We start from the raw sequence: 20525 nt of genomic DNA, 5'->3' as shown, positions 1-20525 counted from the left end.
AATCTGTATGGATGCTAGCTCTTTTTGTGGGATGTTCACTTCCACTCTGGCCTTTTTTGATGCCTATAGTAATGCCATCTCCTGCTCTGATTTGGAAAATGTCACTGATTTTGCTTCCAATTTCTATCCTTTCTTAACCTGGTCCCCCTCTGAATGTCCAATTCCTCAATCTTGTCTTTCAAGGGACTTGAATAACCACCTGGAGAGGAGGAAAAAATGGCAAGGCTTTTGGTAAATGGTGGAGGTGCGGGACTAGCTTAGTGGCTCTTCAGAGCTAGCATGGACATGATGGGCTGATTGGCCTCATTCCGTGCTTTATGCATTCAATGGTTCAGCAACTTCTCGTTCTAGGGATAGACTACCGATGTTCACTATAAACCCACTGACTCCCACAGCTACTTTGATTGTTTTCCCTGTTACAGGGAGTGGTGGTGGGTTAACTTTACCCCTATTCCCTCACCTCTTCATTGTTTGCAAATGATATATATTTTTAGAGGGAGAGGTTTTAAACTCCTTTTGGATGTTGTGACTTAATATTAAACACAAAACAGGAATTCTGGTAAGCTTATAGCAGAAGAAAAAATGAACGTTTATTCGCACAATACCACAAAATGTTAATGCAACAAAACACTCCCTCAAATGCAGACATGTACAACAAGAAAAGATGAGGTGTGTGCTTAGGTTGTTAATGGAATAACAAGAAAACAAAGTGTGGGCTTAAATGAGTCCTTTAAAATGAACCTCATTGCAGGCCTGGATGTGGGGTCCTGCCTTGTGGTTCTTTGAAGGTGAATGGAGGTTGTAGGTCTCTAGGCTTTCAGACAAAGCTGTGCACAAGCATCTGTAGAAAAAGAGATGCACTTTTTTTGTAGTTGGGAACAAATTAGCCCTCTTCTCACTGCCTTGGTTAACTTATTAGGCATTTTGCTGGAGGAATGGTTCCTCCTGTACCCGGTTGGTCTCCAGATTAACACTTCTATTGTCCACATGTGATTCAAAATTAGAAACAATTGCTACACAATGGTGGATGAGCAATGGCTGTTCGCACCTGCTTGTGATAAATTGGATTTTTCATTCGTCTCTAAGTTTTGAGTTTGCAGTTGGAATGGGAGAGCTATTATATTTGAGTTTTGGTAAATATTCAGGCAATAGGAACTGTAAATTTTGCATATCTGGATATCGAGAATGCCTTTTCAAAGGAGGGGTCTCCATCCATGGATATGTACATTTAGTGACTTTCCAGAAGCATGTTCAAACATGAGTTCATCCTTGTCTGTCTAGAAACCACAAACCATTGTTACCTGGCTTCCTGGCAGCCATTTGTTTGGAGAGTACAGTGTCCATTCATTATGCCATGTTTCTTCAAGAGCCCATACTGAATACATTTCACCTCTTAAAGATTATGAATTTGACATGCCTTCACAGGGTCTGATATTTCACATATTATACTTTTTGTGAGGACTCTGGTTTATCCTCCCAATTTATCTGTCTCTGCCTGTCGTCTTGTTCTGAAGATGCATCCTTCCATACCAGTGCTTCTAATATGTCTTCCATTTTTCCTCAACCAAGGATTGCCCTCTGCATGGTTGACAGCCTTTTGATTATGCCCACCCCATTTCCTACACTTCTGCTCTCACATCACTTGCTCCCTCTCAGAAATACGATAAGGTTCCTTTTCCCCTCATCCTTGAATCCACCAGCATCCAAGTTCAATGCACCTAATCTTTCAACTAGGAACTTTTTTAAATTTCTGGATTCCATTCAGTTGAATAATTTAATCATGTAATTTGACCCAAGTTTTGAATTCAGCACTTGTTGATAATCAGTCTACTATTTTCTATTTACACCTTCTCTGGACAGATCTTTTGTTTTTGGCCCTTGTCCATTGCCTTCTCTTCTTGCCTTGAGCCATCATCTTTTTTGTCCTTTAATCTCTACTGCCTTCCACCCCATGACATACCTTTTCTTTTGCTCTTTCCTCCCTTTTTCTCTGCCGTAAAAGCTGTTATATCTCTACTTGCATTTCTCATCGAGTCATCAACTGAAAATGTAATGGTTTCTCACCACAGATGCTACCAGACATGTTGAGTATTTCCAGCATTTTTTGTTTTAATTTCAGATAATGTGGTACGATATAAATATTTAAAATGAAGGAAGTGTAAGGTTGGATGGAAAGGAGAAGAATGGGGCCTTTCAACAAGAGATCATAGGTACAAGGTTAAATGTAAAAGAGCCAAAAGAAATGGGTGGTGAAACCCCTGCATGGAGTTGTGAAATTGTGATGTTCACTTCCAGACTTGAGAGGCTGAATCTTGTCAATGTTCTAGTTTGGAAAGGATATTGGACCAGGGTCAGTAAATGTGAACAGTACTTTTGTCATGGTGGGTAGACACTGATACAGACTGGTTGGGCTGAATGGCTTCTTTTTCTGTCTTTTGGCATGGATCTCTTATCAGAACCTGGCTGCCCTAAAATTGTTAAATGCAGTTCTGTTCAGACAAAGCTTTATTTTACTTCAGTGCATAGGCCATTGCAATGTATACTTCATGTGGAGCTAACAATTTTGTGCCTTAATTCGTGGGCACAATTTGTTGTCATAGATCACCCATTTTTCATTCGATGATGTAACTTGGGCTGAGCGTTCCTTTTAAATGTCAGCTGAGTTTTTATCTACCATATTTGGAGATGAAATGCAGGCTTCTCTGCTTTTAGAGCAGTAACATGCAACAATAAGACTGAAGATTTTCTCACCCAGCTACTTTTGGTTCTGTGTTCAGTTAAGGAAGCCATTTGCAATACCCTGTGAATTCTTTGCATGTTACATATTCCTTCTGCTGGCCTGTAAACAAGATTGTTGAAATTAATAAGTACCATGGTAATTTAATCCTTTTTACGAAATGGATTCTGGTATTATTTCAAATAAATTACTGATCTAGAGTGGAGTGAGGGGGCAAGTGTTCATGTACACAGGTGAACATCTGTATGGTGGCAACTTATTGAAAATCTGAAACTCTTCATTTTAACTAGCTGTATGAGCTGAGATGTAATCAGAAAGTCTGAAATGGAGTGTGAAAAAACATGAAACTGATTCCTTCCTAAGGTTATGCGCATGCACTTGATCTAATCTCTGCAGACGGGTGGATAGAACCTCTGTTGTCTTCTCATTATTAAAGCAAACTGCAGTGCACCTTAAATCCTACATTCATGGTAAATCAAATGGGTTACTTGGAATAGCATTTCCATGATCCTACACAATCTTGGTATCTGCTCAGTAGTTTTCTCTGCTACTCATCAGTCACTTGACTATATCTACTCCTAAGTGGCAATAACTGTGTATCATGAAATGTATTGATATGTAAACTACCATGGCATTTTACCAAATAATGTTGGTCAAGATAGCATGACCTTTATTCATTTTCTATAATACTATAAAATAATGCAAAGTGGTCCCTTGGATTATGAGAGCAGACAGAAGCACATTTATCGTCAGCTCAATCATTAATAAGCAATATTGTTGATGCTTTTTGGAATGTTTTGCAAACCAGATCACATTCCCAGCCCGGAAATTATTTTTTCCTGAACCTCAAGTCTAGAGCCGTTACCTGGAATGTAACGCATCTGCTTTTCTGTTTGCAAACTGACTTATTGAAAATGTGGCTAGTGACCAAACTGTGTTCAAAAATGGAAATTGTGAAAGACTTGGGGGTCGGAGAATCGCCGGGGGGCAGGGTGAATCCCGCCCCCGCCGTCTGCTGAATTCTCCGGCAGCGGCCGCCCCGGAGAGTCTCCGACCCGTGATGGGCCGAAGTCCCGCTCGTTCTATGCGGGTCCCGCCGGTGTAAATTGGACTAGGTCCATTACCGGCGGGACCTGGCGGCGCAGGCGGGCTCCGTGGTCCTGTGGGGGGGGGCTTGGACCAATCTGGCCCCGGGGGGGCGCCCCCACGGTGGCCTGGCCCTGGATCAGGGCCCACCGACCCGGGGGGGGGGGGGGGGGGGGCCTGTGCCGTAGGGGCACTCTTTTCCTATGCGCCGGCCGTGTGGGCCTCCGCGATCCGGCGGGAAGGTGAACCCCCCCCCACCGCGCATGTGCGGGGATGACGTCAGCAGCCACTGACGCTCCCGCGCATGCGCGGACCCGCGCTGGCTGGCGGAGTCCCTTCGGCCCTGGCTGGCGCGGCGCCAAAGGCCTTCCACGCCGGCCTAGCCCCTCCGCACCTTTGGGCCGGCCTGACGCCGGAGTGGTTCATGCCACTCCGTCCCGCCAGGACCCCCCGCCGGATACGGAAGAATCCGCCCTTGGTTTCTGAGAGAAGTTAGGGAGGTGAATGATGGGAAGATATGGCAGTAAGGCTTTTCAACAGTCTTTCCATACCGTCCTTTATCATTTTGAAGCTAGGAATAGGCTCACAAAAGTGTGCAACTTACTTTGGTATATTACATCAGAACTAATACACAATCTGGAAATTGCTGGAACAACATAATGAAAATAATTTTTAAAGAAGGCTTCAAATTGCAGGAATGCTTGAAAAGATTGTAGCACAGGTATCTAATAACCTGCAAAAGTAATTTTCAATATCCAGAGTGTGTATGACGAAAGATGACATCTCTCCTTGAGAACACTTTATTTCAAAAACAATTAGAAACATGTTTGGCAGTGCCACATACATGGTGGTTTTGTAACTGTAAATCTGGTTAGTTGTTACACATAATGGGAAAGTGTCCTTGCACTGTTTCCCTCCTCAAACCTTAATAAATCAAGTGCAACGGAAAATCAGTCTACAAATCTCAACCATCGATATTCAAATGCACCTTGGTGCTAATTGATATTTTAACAGTAAAGGATCACGGTTCGATGAAGTAATATCAAAGTTAATGGACAGCCTATCCTTGATGTTGGCTTGATCAAATGAGTGTTTTAGATTATGACTAATTAAACAAGATGTATGTTACATCATTTATACAAACTAAAGATAAATTAAGGCTCATATTGTACTCTTGACCGATAGTGAATCGATGTGAAATATTAAAACTACCTTATCCCATTAAAGAACATAGCAAAATACAAATCCTAGATTTACTCGCACATGTTAAAGACTTGTATTTTGGTAGGATTGGGTTGCTATTCATCACCTGCTTGGGCAGTAATCTGCTGGTCGAGATAGCATGACCTTTATTCATGTTCTATAAAATGACATGGCAATCTATCCTCCCTGATTTTCAAAGTACTTCACAGAATGAATGTGAAGTGCAGTAACATATTTGTAGGCAAATACAAATGTGTAAAATTATACACAGCAAGGTCCCAAAAATAACCCTGAGATTGGTGATCAATTTGGTTGCTTGAAGGAAAGTATTTTGGGCAGACACCAGAAGAACCACCTAGGATCTTTGAACTTAAATTTAACGTCTCATCTTCAGGATGGAAATCTGCTAAAACAGCACTCCGAGTGCTACACTACAGTGTCAGATTAGGTACTCAAATTCTTCAGTGGAGCAAGCCCACAACCTGCCCGACTCTCAGATGATACTCAATAGGTCGCCATTGTGTAGATGTTTAAAGTTCTGTCCAAAGCACTGGGAGCAAATTTTCTCTTCAGCTGATAATGTCCTGGTTTGAGGTTAACTGTATGTAAATCCATGTGGCTTCAGTTTAATACAAATTAAACAGTGCATAAGAGAAATGCTACTCTAATAATAACTGAATCAGTGAAAGGTTTTTTTGTTTATGTTTAGTAAGACTATCATTTCCTTTCCCTCCCCCATTTAAAAAAAAAAAAGGTGCTACAAACTATTTCCTCTGGAATTAAAATTCAAGTTAAACTGAGGAGTTCTTGTGCCGAGCTTTCAATGTTTCACCAGACAATGGCACAGAGCATAGAAAGATGCATGTCGGTGAAACATTTCTCCGTTACGTTGCTCAGTACTGGGTGTCATGTGGCTTATCTTGAAGCTAGTCATCGATGTACTGTATGGCCATGGCAGTCTTGTCCCCTGGAGAGTCATCTGCAGGTGGTTCATTTTGTGGCTGTTTTTTGCAGACTGGAATTGAAGCATCTATGGTAGTGGGAGAAATATAGTTAATGCACCAAGTTTTTAAAGTATTTTAATCTATTTTCCCTGGTCACTGCCATGCAGCCTGAATGACATGTTCATGAAACAGTTGCCCACTATGTAAATAATTCAATTCAAACATACACGTACAGCTTATGACCAAAACAGCATCAGAAATGTGACGTTACATATTTTACCTACAGTATGTGGAATATTAAAAATACAGCCTGGAATAGCTGTGTATTAGAACTGTATTACTGCAAGCAGCGTGATTTGTATGTCCGCAAAGCCATTCAAACTCTGTCACGTTTGAAGCACATAATGTCTACCAAAAAAAAAGTTTTAAAAACGGAATAGTTTTTATGCCCAACATCACAGAGCTGGAATCCCCCTCCAAGTCCACTTTCTGCCTTTGCTGTGGGTGAGATCCATGAGCACAAGACCTTCAGCTGCATTGGCAAATTGTTACAATTTGGCCTTTGACAATGAGTGTCACGTAGCCGTGGAGACGGTGAAGCAGCTGGCATTGATTCATTGATATATTATGAATACTTTGAAACATGACATATGGTAAAGTGCAGCATGATCGGGAGGACCATTTGACTTTTGAATTCCCAAACCCCTCCTACTCCAGGCTATTCGTTGCATCATGTCTGGATCTGTCACAGTCCAATTGGGGTTCAGTTTTTATGATTAGTCAAACAATGGTACGCTGTTATTGAATTTTGAATGGCCACTTGGAAGCTAAATATTTGTCTTAAATGGACACTGCCTTGCCATGTTTTTGGGAAAGCTTGATGGCAAATAACCCATGTGATTTACTAAGAATGACACCAGCTGAGACAAATACTGTTTGAACTTTATGTGCAGACTATAAATTGAGCTTTGAATCATGGATAAATAAAAAATGCTCTGTTCATAGGTCTTTGAGCAGCATCACTAGCCCAGAGTCTGAAGTCCGTTTTGGTGGATTTGTAACATACCTGCTGAATCCATCACTCTCACGGACTCCGTTAACTTTTAAATGAATTTGGTCAGTGCATTGAAATGGTGATAGTTTCATTTGAAAATGGACATTTTTTTTTCAGCTTCTCTTTGGATTACGAGCAGTCTGGTTTGTGTTTTCTTTATGCAAGGGCATGCAGAGAATTTCGGTCATGTGACTTGCATTAGCAACAAACTTGTATCTGTACAGAATTTTTAACAAAAGTGGCCATTGTTATTAGATCAGCAAGCTGGAACTCATTGCAAATTGTTAAAATGAATTCAATAAACTGGTGTTCTGTGGGCTAAGGTGAGGAAAATAACAATAAAAGCTGACATTGTCTTTTTAAAAAAGCTTTAGTTCACTTGCATCCTTAAGGGAACACGCCTCACACAACTCCCTATCTGGCCTGCATGCAATTCACGTCCCAAGTTGACAACAGCTGCTGTGGTGAGTTTTGAACTCTCGTCTTCAGATCAGTAGTTCAGGCCTTTTAAGTACTAGTCCAGTATGCTACCAAGCTGAGTTGAGAGAAAGTAAGAATACCTGTGTATGTTGGAGGAGGTCTGTTACAATGCAGGTTGTGTTGAGTAAAAGATTCGATCATCCAGGATAGAACATCACTGCAGTATATCATCTGTAAAAATAGCAAGAACTGAACTAGGGAAATGCAGCTTCCTTTTTCAAGTTTCGTTTAAAAATTGATACAGCTATCAAAATGAAACAATTGGTGATCCGTCTGCATTTTGATTACAGAATTGAAACCACAAAGCACCTTCAACTATGGTGGGGAAATTCTAGCTATGGGGCCAGGCATACTGAAAGTGTAACCAGTATCTGGCATATCAGTTTGATGTCACATTGGTCAGAGTTAATATTGTTGGCTCTGAATGAATGTTTATCATTGCATTGGAACTAACATATTCTGGCTGGCTTGGTAGCGGTTTGATATTTTCAGTCTAGTACCATGCCATCAAAGGTCTAGTATATTATCTATGATGGCAGATCCTAGTACAGTACCAGGCCCTGCATACAGCAGTGCCAGATCTTCTATTACTTTAACGCTTTGTTCCACTAAATGCTTTACCTTACTCCTTTTCAAAACAAGCAAAATACTGATATGCTTGGTTCGTGTTTTGTTTGTTCAGTTAGGTGGTTGACTGTCATAGACAAAATAATGTACACATCCTCTTTGTAGTGGTATTATATTTTTGTGTTGTTAAACGTTTCCTTCCCATCTCCAATGCAAATGTTATTTATATTTCCATGAAGGTAGTGAGGTAGTAAGGAGCAGTTTTCCTCAACATCAGCTCCAGTGAGTTGCATCTGTGTCATTGTACCAAGTTTAAAATATAGCCACAGCTCCTAAACCTGGCAGTTACCATCACAATATTCAAATGATCACAAATAAAGCTCTGGTATGGCATGCTATGAGATCAGCATCAGTTTTGACCTACCCTTGTCTCTAGGGTTATGAGACGTTTTTCCTGTTCTTGAAGCCTGTTGATTGATTTTGACAATGAATCCACCCTAATAGGAACAAACCGTATAATTAAATCATTAGATGTTGATCTCTGCTAGGATTAAACAGGTGCCATTTAAGTTGAGGCTGCATGTAATTAGCCATATACTGGCCACAGGCCAATTCGGGAATTGGGGTAGTCTCCAGCTATGACCTATGTAAAATTATTTGAACAAATTCCAGAAACCAATTTGAAGATGCTGTACTTGCCACCTAGCTCCTAAAAGTTTGTTTCTATTTGTGAACACAAATGAGCTTAAATTGATCGATTAGTTAATTAAGCAATACATTTCCTGTAGCTTCTAGAACGTTCTGGAACCTGGAAGTTTAAATTATGGAAACATATTGGTTGAGCATAAATTAATAATTGGCCTTCGTTAGACACGATGCGATTGATTTGTGCATGTCAGTTCCATTGTCATTTATTAAATGCAGATTGGCCTGTATGCTATTTATTCATGTGGTGCAAGCAAACTTCCATGTGCTACATAAGATGTGCACAAATGCTACACCCACATACAATACTTTGCACATTGTGATCAGATGTTCGACATTGCACTGGTTCAAATTTTGTCTTTCCTGATTTGCCTTTTGACTGTTAAAAATCTAGGTATAGGATCCAGACCTTTCAGTAACACCAGTGTTCAAATGAGGAAGGCAAGGCGGGTCAGATTATTTTAAAAGTGTAGATTGCAAGAGAAAAGACAAACTGGTAAAGATGGGCCTGTCTTGACATCCTGGGAAAGAGTGTGTTGGAATAACCAGATCTAGGCTATCGGCGCTTGATGTTATTGAAAAGTAAATCAGACTCCAACTTCTGGTAACATATGTGCAGTTGAACACAAGTTAAGAAGTTGCTGTTAGGGTTGGCCTGCACCTCTCTGAGAGACATGAAATTGATATACCCACTGGATACATATTAAATATGCCAGAAAAAGTTATGCCTTGATCGTATCATAGAGTCCCTGCAGTGCAGGAGACGAACATTTTGCCCATCTCTGAAAGAGTATTCCACTAAGCTCACTCCCCGCCATATCACAATAACCACTCAACCTAACCGACATCTTTTTTGGACACCCAAGGGGCAATTTAGCATGGCCAATCCACCTAACCTGCACATCTTCGGACTGTGGGACGAACCTGGAGCACCCAAAGGAAACTCACACAGACGTTAAGCAGGAGATATAGTGCCAGAGAGCTTGCTTTGCAATGACTAAGATTTATCAAACCATGAAGGGATAACTGGCATTCATGGTGACTGTGTGGGGAGAATGTACAAACTCCACACAGTCACCTCACGGAATGTATTGAAGAGGCACTGTTGCTAAGCCTGCTCCCACAGCTCCCAAAACCTTGGTTGAGGGCACTGAAATGGTTCTTTAATTTACAGTATGTTGCCATGTAAAAGCCCACTCAAAAATCTCTGGGCAGCTATTAAAGGTCATGCATTGTGAGCATCATTTGACAATAAAATCCAAGCAAAAAGAATGGAGCAAAGAAAATTGAGGAGCAATGACTAATAATGCTACTTAACAAGCTGAGGAAACTTTTTACTCTCACAAAATAATATAATATTGAACTGTAACCGGCTAATGCTGACTGAACATTAGTGGTCTGGGGATTGAGTTTTATGAAATACTGGACTTGAGATTTCAGTGAGTTAAAATTTTAGCCTTGGATTTTAATTTTGAAAGAAGGTTAAAGGTACAGATTGAGAAGAAATTAGGGTAAATGAGAAAAAAGCTGATTTTAACAGGATGAAAATAAACTGGGGAAAATCAACTTGAAAAATTAATCAGGAATGGCACATATAGACAGTATGGCAACACTGGGGGGGGGGGGGGGGGGGGGGGGACACAAAAATCTGTCCTATCTGCAATGTTGGAGATGCCATCTATTGGAAATATGAAAGCGAGGCCCCATCCCCCAGCTGGATTTATTGCATGGCACTTATTTTGAAGAAGAGCAAGATATCTGGTGTCCTTGCTAACACGAGCAAGACCGTTAGAGGCTACAAGATAGAATAGCCAAGTGGACTTCCTCATGTACCTTATCTTAATAACCCACCCACCCAGTAATCTTGTGAAGAATCTATTTGGGGAAGGGCTAATAGTAATGTGAGACTTAAAGAATGCTAAATATAAAGGTGAGCAGTTTTCAAAGCTGTAAATGCTTCAAAAGAAAAAGCTTCAGCAATCATTTTGGACATGGGAGACAGGAATCTTCTAATAATGATGGTGATAATTTTTTTTCTGACCCTATTGCTTTAAGAGCACCTCTACAGAATGGTGCTCTTCCAGCTTTTAATTGGAGACAACGCTATTTTTGGTTTATTTACTGTCGTTGATCGGACCTACCCTTGCTCTAGTCATTCTCATATTTCTCACATATGTGTAAAAGGCTTTGGGGTTTTCCTTGATCCTACCCACCAAAGATTTTGAACCAATGCTGGTCAGATTGCATTTACTACCATCCTCAAACTACTGTACTTGTACTGCTGGTAGGCACATGATGGTGTTAAGTTCCACAGTTTTAGAACATAGAAAAATATAGCACATAACAGGCCCTTCAGCCACAATGTTGTGCCGAACTTTTGTCCCAGATTAAGAACAAATTAATCTACACCCCATCATTCTACCGTAATCCATGTACCTATCTGATAGCCGCTTGAAGGTCCCTAATGTTTCCGACTCAACTACTTCCACAGGCAGTGCATTCCATGCCCCCATTACTCTCTGGGTAACGATCCTACCTCTGACATCCCCCCACCCCCCTATATCTTCCACCATTCACCTTAAATTTATGTCCCCTTGTAATGGTTTGTTCCACCCAGGGAAAAAGTCTCTGAATGTCTATCTATTCCCCTGATCATCTTATAAACCTCTATCAAGTCGCCCCTCATCCTTCTCCATTCTAATGAGAAAAGGCCTAGCGCCCTCAACCTTTCCTTGTAAGACTTGCTCTCCATTCCAGGCAACATCCTGGTAAATCTCCTCTGCACCTTTCCCAAAGCTTCCACATCCTTCCTAAAATGAGGCGACCAGAACTGCACACTACTCCAAATGTGGCCTGATCAATGTTTTGTACAGCTGCATCATCACCTCACGGCTCTTAAATTCAATCCCTCTGCTAATGAACGCTAGCACTCCATAGGCTTTCTTCACAGCTCTATCCATTTGAGTGGCAACTTTCAAAGATCAATGAACATAGCCCCCCAAGATCTCTCTGCTCCTCCACATTGCCACGAACTCTACCGTTAACCCTGTATTCTGCATTCATATTTGTCCTTCCAAAATGGACAATCTCTCACTTTTCAGGGTTAAACTCCATCTGCCACTTCTCAGCCCAGCTCTGCATCCTATCTATGTCTCTTTGCAGCCGACAACAGCCCTCCTCACTATCCACAACTCCACCAATCTTCGTATCGTCTGCAAATTTACTGACCCACCCTTCAACTCCCTCATCCAAGTCATTAATGAAAATCACAAACATCAGAGGACCCAGAACTGATCCCTGTGGTACGCCACTGGTAACTGGGCTCCAGGCTGAATATTTGCCATCCACCACCACTCTGACTGGTTAGCCTGTTCGTTATCCAACTGGCCAAATTTCCCACTATCCCATGCCTCCTTACTTTCTGCACAACCCTACCATAGGGAACCTTAGCAAGTGCCTTACTAAAATCCATGTACACTACATCCACTGCTTTACCTTCATCCACATGCTTGGTCACCTCAAAGAATTCAATAAGACTTGTGAGGCGAGACCTACCCCTCACAATCCGTGCTGACTATCCCTAATCAAGCAGTGTCTTTCCAGATGCTCAGAAATCCTATTCCTCAGCAGACCAAAGAAACAGCAGACCAGGATATCGGTCCACTGTTGACAGTGCTTATATGACAAAGTCAAGTTTGCACTCCAAATACACTTACTTGGTGGAGGTTTTCTTCAATCTTTCAGTGCTGCTCTCTCTCTTTCCCTTTTCCAAACTAGCTAGATAATTCTCTTTCTGCACAGATTCCCAGATCCTGAGTTTCTGGTCCAAGGCCTCTGGTAAGTGTTTTTCTAGAAGAAATACAAAAAAAACAAATGCTGATTCCTTTTAATGGGGATTTCTGTAGTCATTTCTGTGCTAAAATTAAAACCAAACTCCTTCCATCTAATTTCAATTCCGTTTCTCCGCACCACACGTGCACCCCTTGTGGAAGGTCTCAACTCAAAAGATAATGGTTTGAGGGTCCACGTTCAACTAAAGAGAAATTGGACTGAAATGGAAGTGAAAGCAGATCTTGGATAAAACCTGCTCCACTTGCTCAAAAATCCATTTAATAATCTTTATTATTGTCACAAGTAGGCTTATATTAACACTGCAATAAAGTTACTGTGAAAATCCCCTAGTCTCCACATTCTGGCACCTGTTCGGACTACACTGAGGGAGAATTCAGAATGTCCAATTCACCTAACAAGGATGTCTTTCGGGACTTGTGGGAGGAAACCGGAGGAAGTTATAAAGTTAAGTCCATGATGATGAGCCTACTCCTTATGAACAGATTACAAATCAATGCAGAACTGGTTACGGCTATCAGAAGCAAATCAATAATAGAACCCCACTGGTGCTATTGCCTTCGGTTGTTACATTAGTTTATCTAAATAATGTGACAGAGGTACAGTAGTAGCCCCAAAGCGACTCCAGAAGAGACTTTACCAAGAAAAATTTAGAGACAGAATTTCCATGGGATTTCCTTAGGTATTTTCCATCACCTGAATGCTTTGATGACTGGTTTATTTAGCAGCTTAAACTATATAAAAGCTGAAAACATTTTTTTTTTAATAAACCGACGAACCTGCCGTTTCATGGATAAGTGGGACTCATTTCAAAAAGGTGGGTAGCACAGCGGTTAGCGCTGTTGTTCACAGCGGCAGGGTTCAGGTTCAGTTCCCAGCTTGAGTCACTGTCTGTGTGAAGTTTGCACGTTCCACAGTGCCAGGGTCCCAGGTTCAAGTCCCGGCTTGGGTCACTGTGCGGAGTGTGCACGTTCTCCCTGTGTCTGCGTGGGTTTCCTCCCGACAAATCCCGAAAGACACGCTTGTGTGAATTGGACATTCTGAATTCTCTGTGTACCCGAACAGGTGCCACAGTGTGCCGATTAGGGGATTTTCATAGTAATTTCATTGCAGTATTAATGTAAGCCTACTTGTGACACTAACAGAAATTATTATTGTAAAGATATGAGAGACTGAATAGCCTCCTTTTGTGTTGAACAATCTCTACTAGTGTTTCTCTAATGTACTGTTTTAAAGGTTTTATTTACCTGCTTTCCTTACTTTGCAGAAAAGATTCCAAGCATCTATGGTACCTAAACATGTATTTTGAGAACTTTGTAGCTCTACAGACATCCACAAAGGGCGTGGGCCTCATTTGAATAGATTTCCATGAATTTAAATGTTATTAGTGGACCATTGCCACATGATTCCTCTCTTTCCCCCCCCCCAGCCCCTCACAAAAGATTCATACTTCACCAATGTGACATCACGTTGGTGAGGTTCACAACCGGTTTGGCCAAACGAGAAGCTGTTGAGGTAATCCCTCTGGGGCACAGAGATAAGGGGCTATACTCGCTTCTGCAAACAGCAGTTGAAGCTAGATCAGTTGTCAATTTTAATCCTGAGATAGATAGATTTTTGTTATGCAAAGATATTAAGGGGTGTGGAGAAAGGCAGGTATACGGAGTTAGGTCACAGATTACCATGATCTCATTGAATGGTGGGACAGACTCGAGGGGCTGAATGGCCTACTCCTGTTCCTATGCTTCTCGGGGAAGAAATTCCTCCTCATCTTAGTCTTAAATTGGCATCCCTTTGTTCTGAGACCATGCCCTCTGGTCCTACACTCTCCCATGAGGGGAAACATCCTCTCAGCATTTATCCTGCTAAGGCCCTTAAGAATCCTGTACGTTTCAATGAGATCACCTCTCATTCTTCTAAATTCTAATGAGTAGAATCCCAACCTTTGTCCATAAGACAATCCCTCCAATCCAGGGATCATCGTAGTGAACCTTCTCTGAACACCTCCAATGAAATAATATCTTTCCTTAAATACGGGGACCAAAACTGCTCACAGTACTCCAGATGTGGTCTCACTAGCAACTTGTACAGTTGCAGCAAGACTTCCCTACTCTTGTACTCCAACCCCCTTGAAATAAGGGCCAACATTCCATTAGCTTTCCTGATTACCTGTATGCTAGCTTTCTGTGTTTCATGCACAAGCACCCCCAAGCTCCTTTGTGCTGCAGCTTTCTGCAGTTTGTCTCTCTGGAAATAATACTTTCCTTTTGTTCTCCCTTCCAAAATGTACAACTTCACATTTTCTCAAATTATAATCTATTTGCCAACTTTTTGCCCACCTAACCTATCTCTTTGCAAGCTGTTTGTATCCCTCACACAACTTGCCTTTCTATCTACTTTTGTGTTGTCTGCACATTTGGCTATGGTACATTAACTTCCTTCTTCCAAACCATTCATATATATTGTATACAGTTGCGGTCCCATCACTGATCCCTGTGGAACCCCAATGGTTGCAGGTCGCCAACCTGAAAAAGAACCCCTTATCCCCACTCGCTATTTCTTGCCCATTTGCCAATTCTCTATCCATGCCAATACATTATCTCCAACACCATAGGCTCTTATCTCATGACTTAACGTTTTGTGAGGTACCTTGTCGAATGCTTTCTGGAAGTCCAAATACAACACATCTTCCTCCAAAAACTCTAATAAATTAGTCAGACACGATTTCCCTTTCATGAAGCCATGCTGACCCTGCTTGATTAGATTGTGATTTTCCAAATTTGCTATTCCTTAATAATTAATTCCAACATTTTGCCACCAATAGATGCTTGGCTGATCAGCCTATAGTTACCCACTTTTTGCCTCCTTACTTTTTTGGGAGTGTCACATTGGTAGTTTTCCAATCCTCCAGTACTTCTCGAGAATCCAAGGAATTTTGGAAAATTGCAACCAATGCATCCACTATCTCTAGCTACTTCTTTTAGGATCCTAGGCTGCAAACCATCAGGGCCAGGAGACCTATCTGCCTTTAGCCCCATTAGTTGTCTAATACTGTACCACTTCTCTAGTGATTGGGATGGTATTTCATTCCTCCCCCGTATTCGTTCGTATTAATGGGATGTTGCGATTGATGCAAAATATATTTAATTCCTGTGCCATTTCCCTATTCCCCATAACGATCTCACCTCATTCATTTTCTAAGTGGCCTACATTCACTTTGATCTCTCTTCCTTTACTTAAAGAAGCTCATTGTCAGTTTTTATATGCTTCACTAACTTGCCCTCGTAGTTTATTTTCTCATTTTATTATCTTTTCAGTCCTCCTCTGCTGGATTCTGAATTCATCCCAATCTTCAGGGCTATCACTGACCTTTGCCTCCTATATGCTTTTTCTTAATACTTCCCTTAAATTTCTTCATTCGCCATGGTTGGTTTAACCCTCTCTTAGAATCCTTCCTCCTTACTGGGAAATATTTTTGCTGAGTCACGAACTCCCTCCTTAAATGTCTGCCACTTGTTTACTGCCTTTCCTGCTATGTTGAGTTTTGTTCCATTATTAAAGTTAGAAAATGTGAAACCCTATCCATTGATTTCCTCCTTTTGAGGTAACTTTGGGCGGATACCTTGAGTACATGGGTTTTCTTTCTGACCTGTAGCCGGCCCATCGGGAGAAGGGTCACTTACCAAAATGCTCCTGCTTGTGCTGTGGTTCCTTAATAATCCCACGAATGAAAAGGTTTAAGTGGCTGATGATGATGAAGGGTGGGGCCAGAGCTGGCCGGCTATGGTACTCAACGATTAGGTTGTACCGCTGAAATTTCCAGAATATATCGGTGTTTCCCTGGACAAGCTGGAAGGTATAACTGGAAGGGAAAGAAAGGCATTTCAATGAAAACCAGTGTCACACTGTCCATGCTTGGGTTGCGATCCCGGCAGTTACAATGGGAGCACACCCATTAGTTGCCCTCTGGGTCTGTAGGAAGCAACGAGTTACAAGAACCACTTGAGATGCACATCTGCCACCCACCTGAATCCATACCAGTGGAAACTTGATCATTTACTTCCGCAGGGAAAAGAATTGCTGTTGAACTAACATACTGTTCCAATCAGGCACAAAATCAGTTATTTGACCTTTTCGGGTCCAGATCGCCTGCTAGGATTGGACCGCCTGGTGCACGGGTTATACCTATGCTGGTATATTCACCTCACAAGGCAATTGCAGCACTGCAGGGTACCCTTTCTGTGGATCAGGAATAACTTGTGGTTCCGTGGAACCATCACTTGACTTGTATGGGGCAAATAAGTAAACAATAAACACTTGAATTTATGCAGCACTTATAGCAAACATATCTAGACCGCTTAATTATCCATAAAAGTTTTGATACAAAACGATAGAAGGGGCTATCCACTCATTCAATACCACATGTTGATAAGCAGTCTGACAATTTTGAGGCAGTGGTGGGAGAGTGGAGTGTCACTGATGTACATGTGGAACCTGAGATTACATTTTGTAAGTTCTCACCAAGTCCCACCCAGCTGGATGAAGGAAAGGCATGGAAGAGGATGTGGTCAAATGTGTCAAGGGTTGCAGACAGGATGAGAAAGACGAAGAAGCGTGGTATACCATGGTGACAGTCAAATAAAATGTAATCTGTGATTGATGAGGACCGTTTCAGTACTGTGACAGGGTCAGAAACCTAAATGAGGGGATTCAAACATGGAATAATGGGAAAGATCGGCAGTCCTTTGGGCACTGGCAGCACATCCAAGAATTTTGGAGAGGAAAGCAAGGTTGGATATGAGGCGATAGATTGCAAGGACATAGGGATCAAGGGGGTTTATTTTGAGAAGATGGTTGGTCCCAGATTTGAAAGGAAGGGGGACAGTATCAGAGAGGGAGAGCCATTAACATGAGCCGCCATGGGGAAATATGTGCGGTTAACTGGTTGAGTCGACTGAACAGAAGGTGGGTTTTATTAAAGATGTGTCGATGTGGGTGACTTCAAGAAATGGAATCAACCTTATTAAACCAGGTCTCAACACTATCTCAACGTTCGAGCAATGTTCCACAGTGAGCCCCATAGAATCAATGAGGAATTTCAGGACCTGAAGAATCCACATTTAAAAAAAATAATAATTTATGGGATGTGGGCATCGCTGGCAAGGCCAGCATTTATTGCCCATCCATAGATGCCCTTCAGAAGGTGGTGGTGAGTTGCCTTCTTGAACGGCTGCAGTACTCGAGATGCAGGTGCATCCACAGTACTGTTAGGGAGGGAGTTCCAGAATTTTGACTCGGCAATAGTGAAGGAATGGTGATTATATTTCGAAGTCTGGGTGGTGAGTGACTTGGAAGGGAAACTCCAGGTGGTGGGATTACCAGATATCTGCTGCTCTTGTTTCTAGATAGTAGGGGTTATGGGTTTGGAAGGTGCTGCTTAAGGAACTTTGGCCAGTTCCTGCAGTGTATCTTGTAAATGGTACACACAACTGCCACTGTTTGTTGGTGGTGGAGGGATTGAATGTTTGTGGAAAGGGTAGGAATCAAGCGGGCTGCTTTGTCCTGGATGGTGTCAAGCTTCTTGAGGGTTATTGGAACTGCACTCATCCAGGCAAGTGGAAAGTATGCCATTACACTCCTGACTTGTGCCTTGTAGATGGCTTTGGGGGGTCAGGAGGTGAGTTACTCACCGCATGATTCCTAGCCTTTGACCTTCTCTGGTAGCCATAGTGTTAATATGGTGAGTCCAGTTCAGTTTCTGATCAATGGTAACCCCCAGAATGTTGATAGTGGGGGATTCAGCGATGGTAATGTTATTGAATGTCAAGCGGCAATTGTTAGATCTTTCCTTTGGTCAATGGTCATTGCCTAGCACTTGTGTGGCACGCATGTTACTCGCTACTTGTCAGCCCAAGCCTGGATATTGCCCAGGTCTTGCTGCATTTGGACATGGACTGCTTCATGATCTGAGGTGTCGCAAGCTATCTGCAACTATTCCCACTTCTGACTTTATGATGAAAGGCAGGTCATTGATGAAGCAGCTGAAGATGGTTGGGCCAGGACACTACCTTGAGGTACTCCTGCATTGATGTCCTGGAGCTGAGATGATTGACCTCCAACCACCACAACCATCTTCCTTTCACAGAATTTACAGTGCAGAAGGAGGCCAGTCGGCCCATCGAGTCTGCACCGGCTCTTGGAAAGAGCACCCTACCCAAGCCCACACCTCCACCCTATCCCCATAACTCAGTAACCCCACCCAACACTAAGAGCAATTTTGGACACTAAGGGCAATTTAGCATGGCCAATCCACCTTACCTGCACATCTTTGGACTGTGGGAGGAAACCGGAGCACCCGGAGGAAACCCACACACACAGGGAGAACGTGCGGACTCCACACAGACAGTGACCCAAGCCGGGAATCGAACCTGGGACCCTGGAGCTGTGAAGCAATTGCGCTAACCACTATGCTACTGTGCTGCCCTTGGTCAGGTATGACTCCAACCAGCCGAGAGTTCCCCCCCTGATTCCCATTGATTCCAGTTTTGCTAGGGCTCCTTGATGCTGTACCCAGTCAAATGCTGCCTTGCTGTCAAGGGCAGTCACTCTCGCCTCATCTCTGGCATTCAGCTCTTTTGTCCTTGTTTGAAGCAAGGCTGCAATGAAGTCAGGAGTTAAGTGACCATGGCAGAACCCAAACTGAGCATCCGTGAGCAGGTTATTGCTGAGTAAATGCCGTTTGATAACACTGTTGATGATTTCTTCCATCACTTTACTGATGATGGCGAGTAGACTGGTAGGGCAGTACTTGGCTGGGTTGGATTTGTCCTATTTCTTGTGTACAGGACACACTTGGGCAATTTTCCACATTGCCAGGTGGATGCCAGTGTTGTAGCTGTATTGGAACAGCTTGGATAAGGGTGCGACAAGCTCTCGATTGTAAGTCTTCGGTACTATTGCCGGAATATTGTTGGGGCCCACAACCTTTGCAGCATTCCGTGCCTTCAGCCATTTTTTGATATCATATGGAGTGAATCGTATTGGCTGAAGAATGACACCTGTGATGCTGGGGACCTCTGGAGGAGAACGAGATGGATCATCCACTAAGCACTTTGGGCTGGAGATAGTTGCGAATGCTTCAACCTCATCTCGTGCACAGATGTGCTGGGCTCCTCCATCATTGAGGATGGGGATATTTGCGGAGCCTCCTCCTCCAGTGAGCTGTTTAATTGTCCACCACCATTCACGGTTGGATGTAGCAGGACTACAGCTCTTAGATCTGATGAGTTAATTGTGGAGTCACTTAGCTTTGTCTATTATGTGCTGCTTATGCTGTTTGGCATACAAGTAGTCCTGTGTTGTATCTTCACCATGTTGACACCTCTTTTTTCGGTATACCTAGTATTGCTCCTGGCATGCTCTCCTGCACTCTTCATTGAACCTGGGTTGATCCCCTGGCTTGGTGGTGGGGGAGTATGCCAGGCCTTAAGATTGCAGATTGTGGTTGAATACAATTCTGCTGCTGCTGATGGCCCACAGCGCCCATGGATTGTATTCAACAGTTGAATACTGGGCTGTTTCTGAGGGCATTTAAGGGTCAACCACATTGCTGTGGGTCTGGAGTCACATGTAGGCCAGACCAGGTAAGGATGGCAGATTTCCTTCCCTAAAGGACATTAGTGAACCACTGAGCTTATGTGCACTGTCCATTTGATAACCAGCTAGGGTTTGAAAAGTAAAATAGGTTGCACCAAAATAGTTTCTTGTTTGGTTACCTAAATCAAATGTTAGTGTGTCAGGTTTCACTGCTGTGGTGTTGGGCGCCGCTACCTTTCAAACCCACTCAGTAATGCAGCAACCTATGGCTACCAGCAGTGAGACAACCAGTACTCAATTTGTT

At 42.6% G+C, this 20525-nt stretch overlaps 1 protein-coding gene across 1 annotated transcript in view; it reads right to left on the bottom strand.

The window, feature by feature from the left end:
- Positions 1-4607: 4607 nt before the first annotated feature.
- trpm5 (transient receptor potential cation channel, subfamily M, member 5) overlaps positions 4608-20525 on the bottom strand; it is a 140945-nt gene continuing 125027 nt past the window's right edge. Inside the window, exons 22-26 of the mRNA XM_038807462.1 lie at positions 16309-16487; positions 12493-12625; positions 8496-8568; positions 7585-7675; positions 4608-6056 (exon numbers count right to left, since the gene is read on the bottom strand). Coding sequence (XP_038663390.1) covers positions 5953-6056; positions 7585-7675; positions 8496-8568; positions 12493-12625; positions 16309-16487 — 580 coding nt within the window. The 3' untranslated portion in view covers positions 4608-5952. The remainder of the gene's footprint in view (positions 6057-7584; positions 7676-8495; positions 8569-12492; positions 12626-16308; positions 16488-20525) is intronic.

This window comes from Scyliorhinus canicula, chromosome 9 (genome assembly GCF_902713615.1).
Source record: "Scyliorhinus canicula chromosome 9, sScyCan1.1, whole genome shotgun sequence".
NCBI classification, from domain to species: domain Eukaryota; kingdom Metazoa; phylum Chordata; class Chondrichthyes; order Carcharhiniformes; family Scyliorhinidae; genus Scyliorhinus; species Scyliorhinus canicula.
Note: the sequence above shows the minus strand (reverse complement) of the source record. Positions and strands in the feature narration are given on the sequence as shown.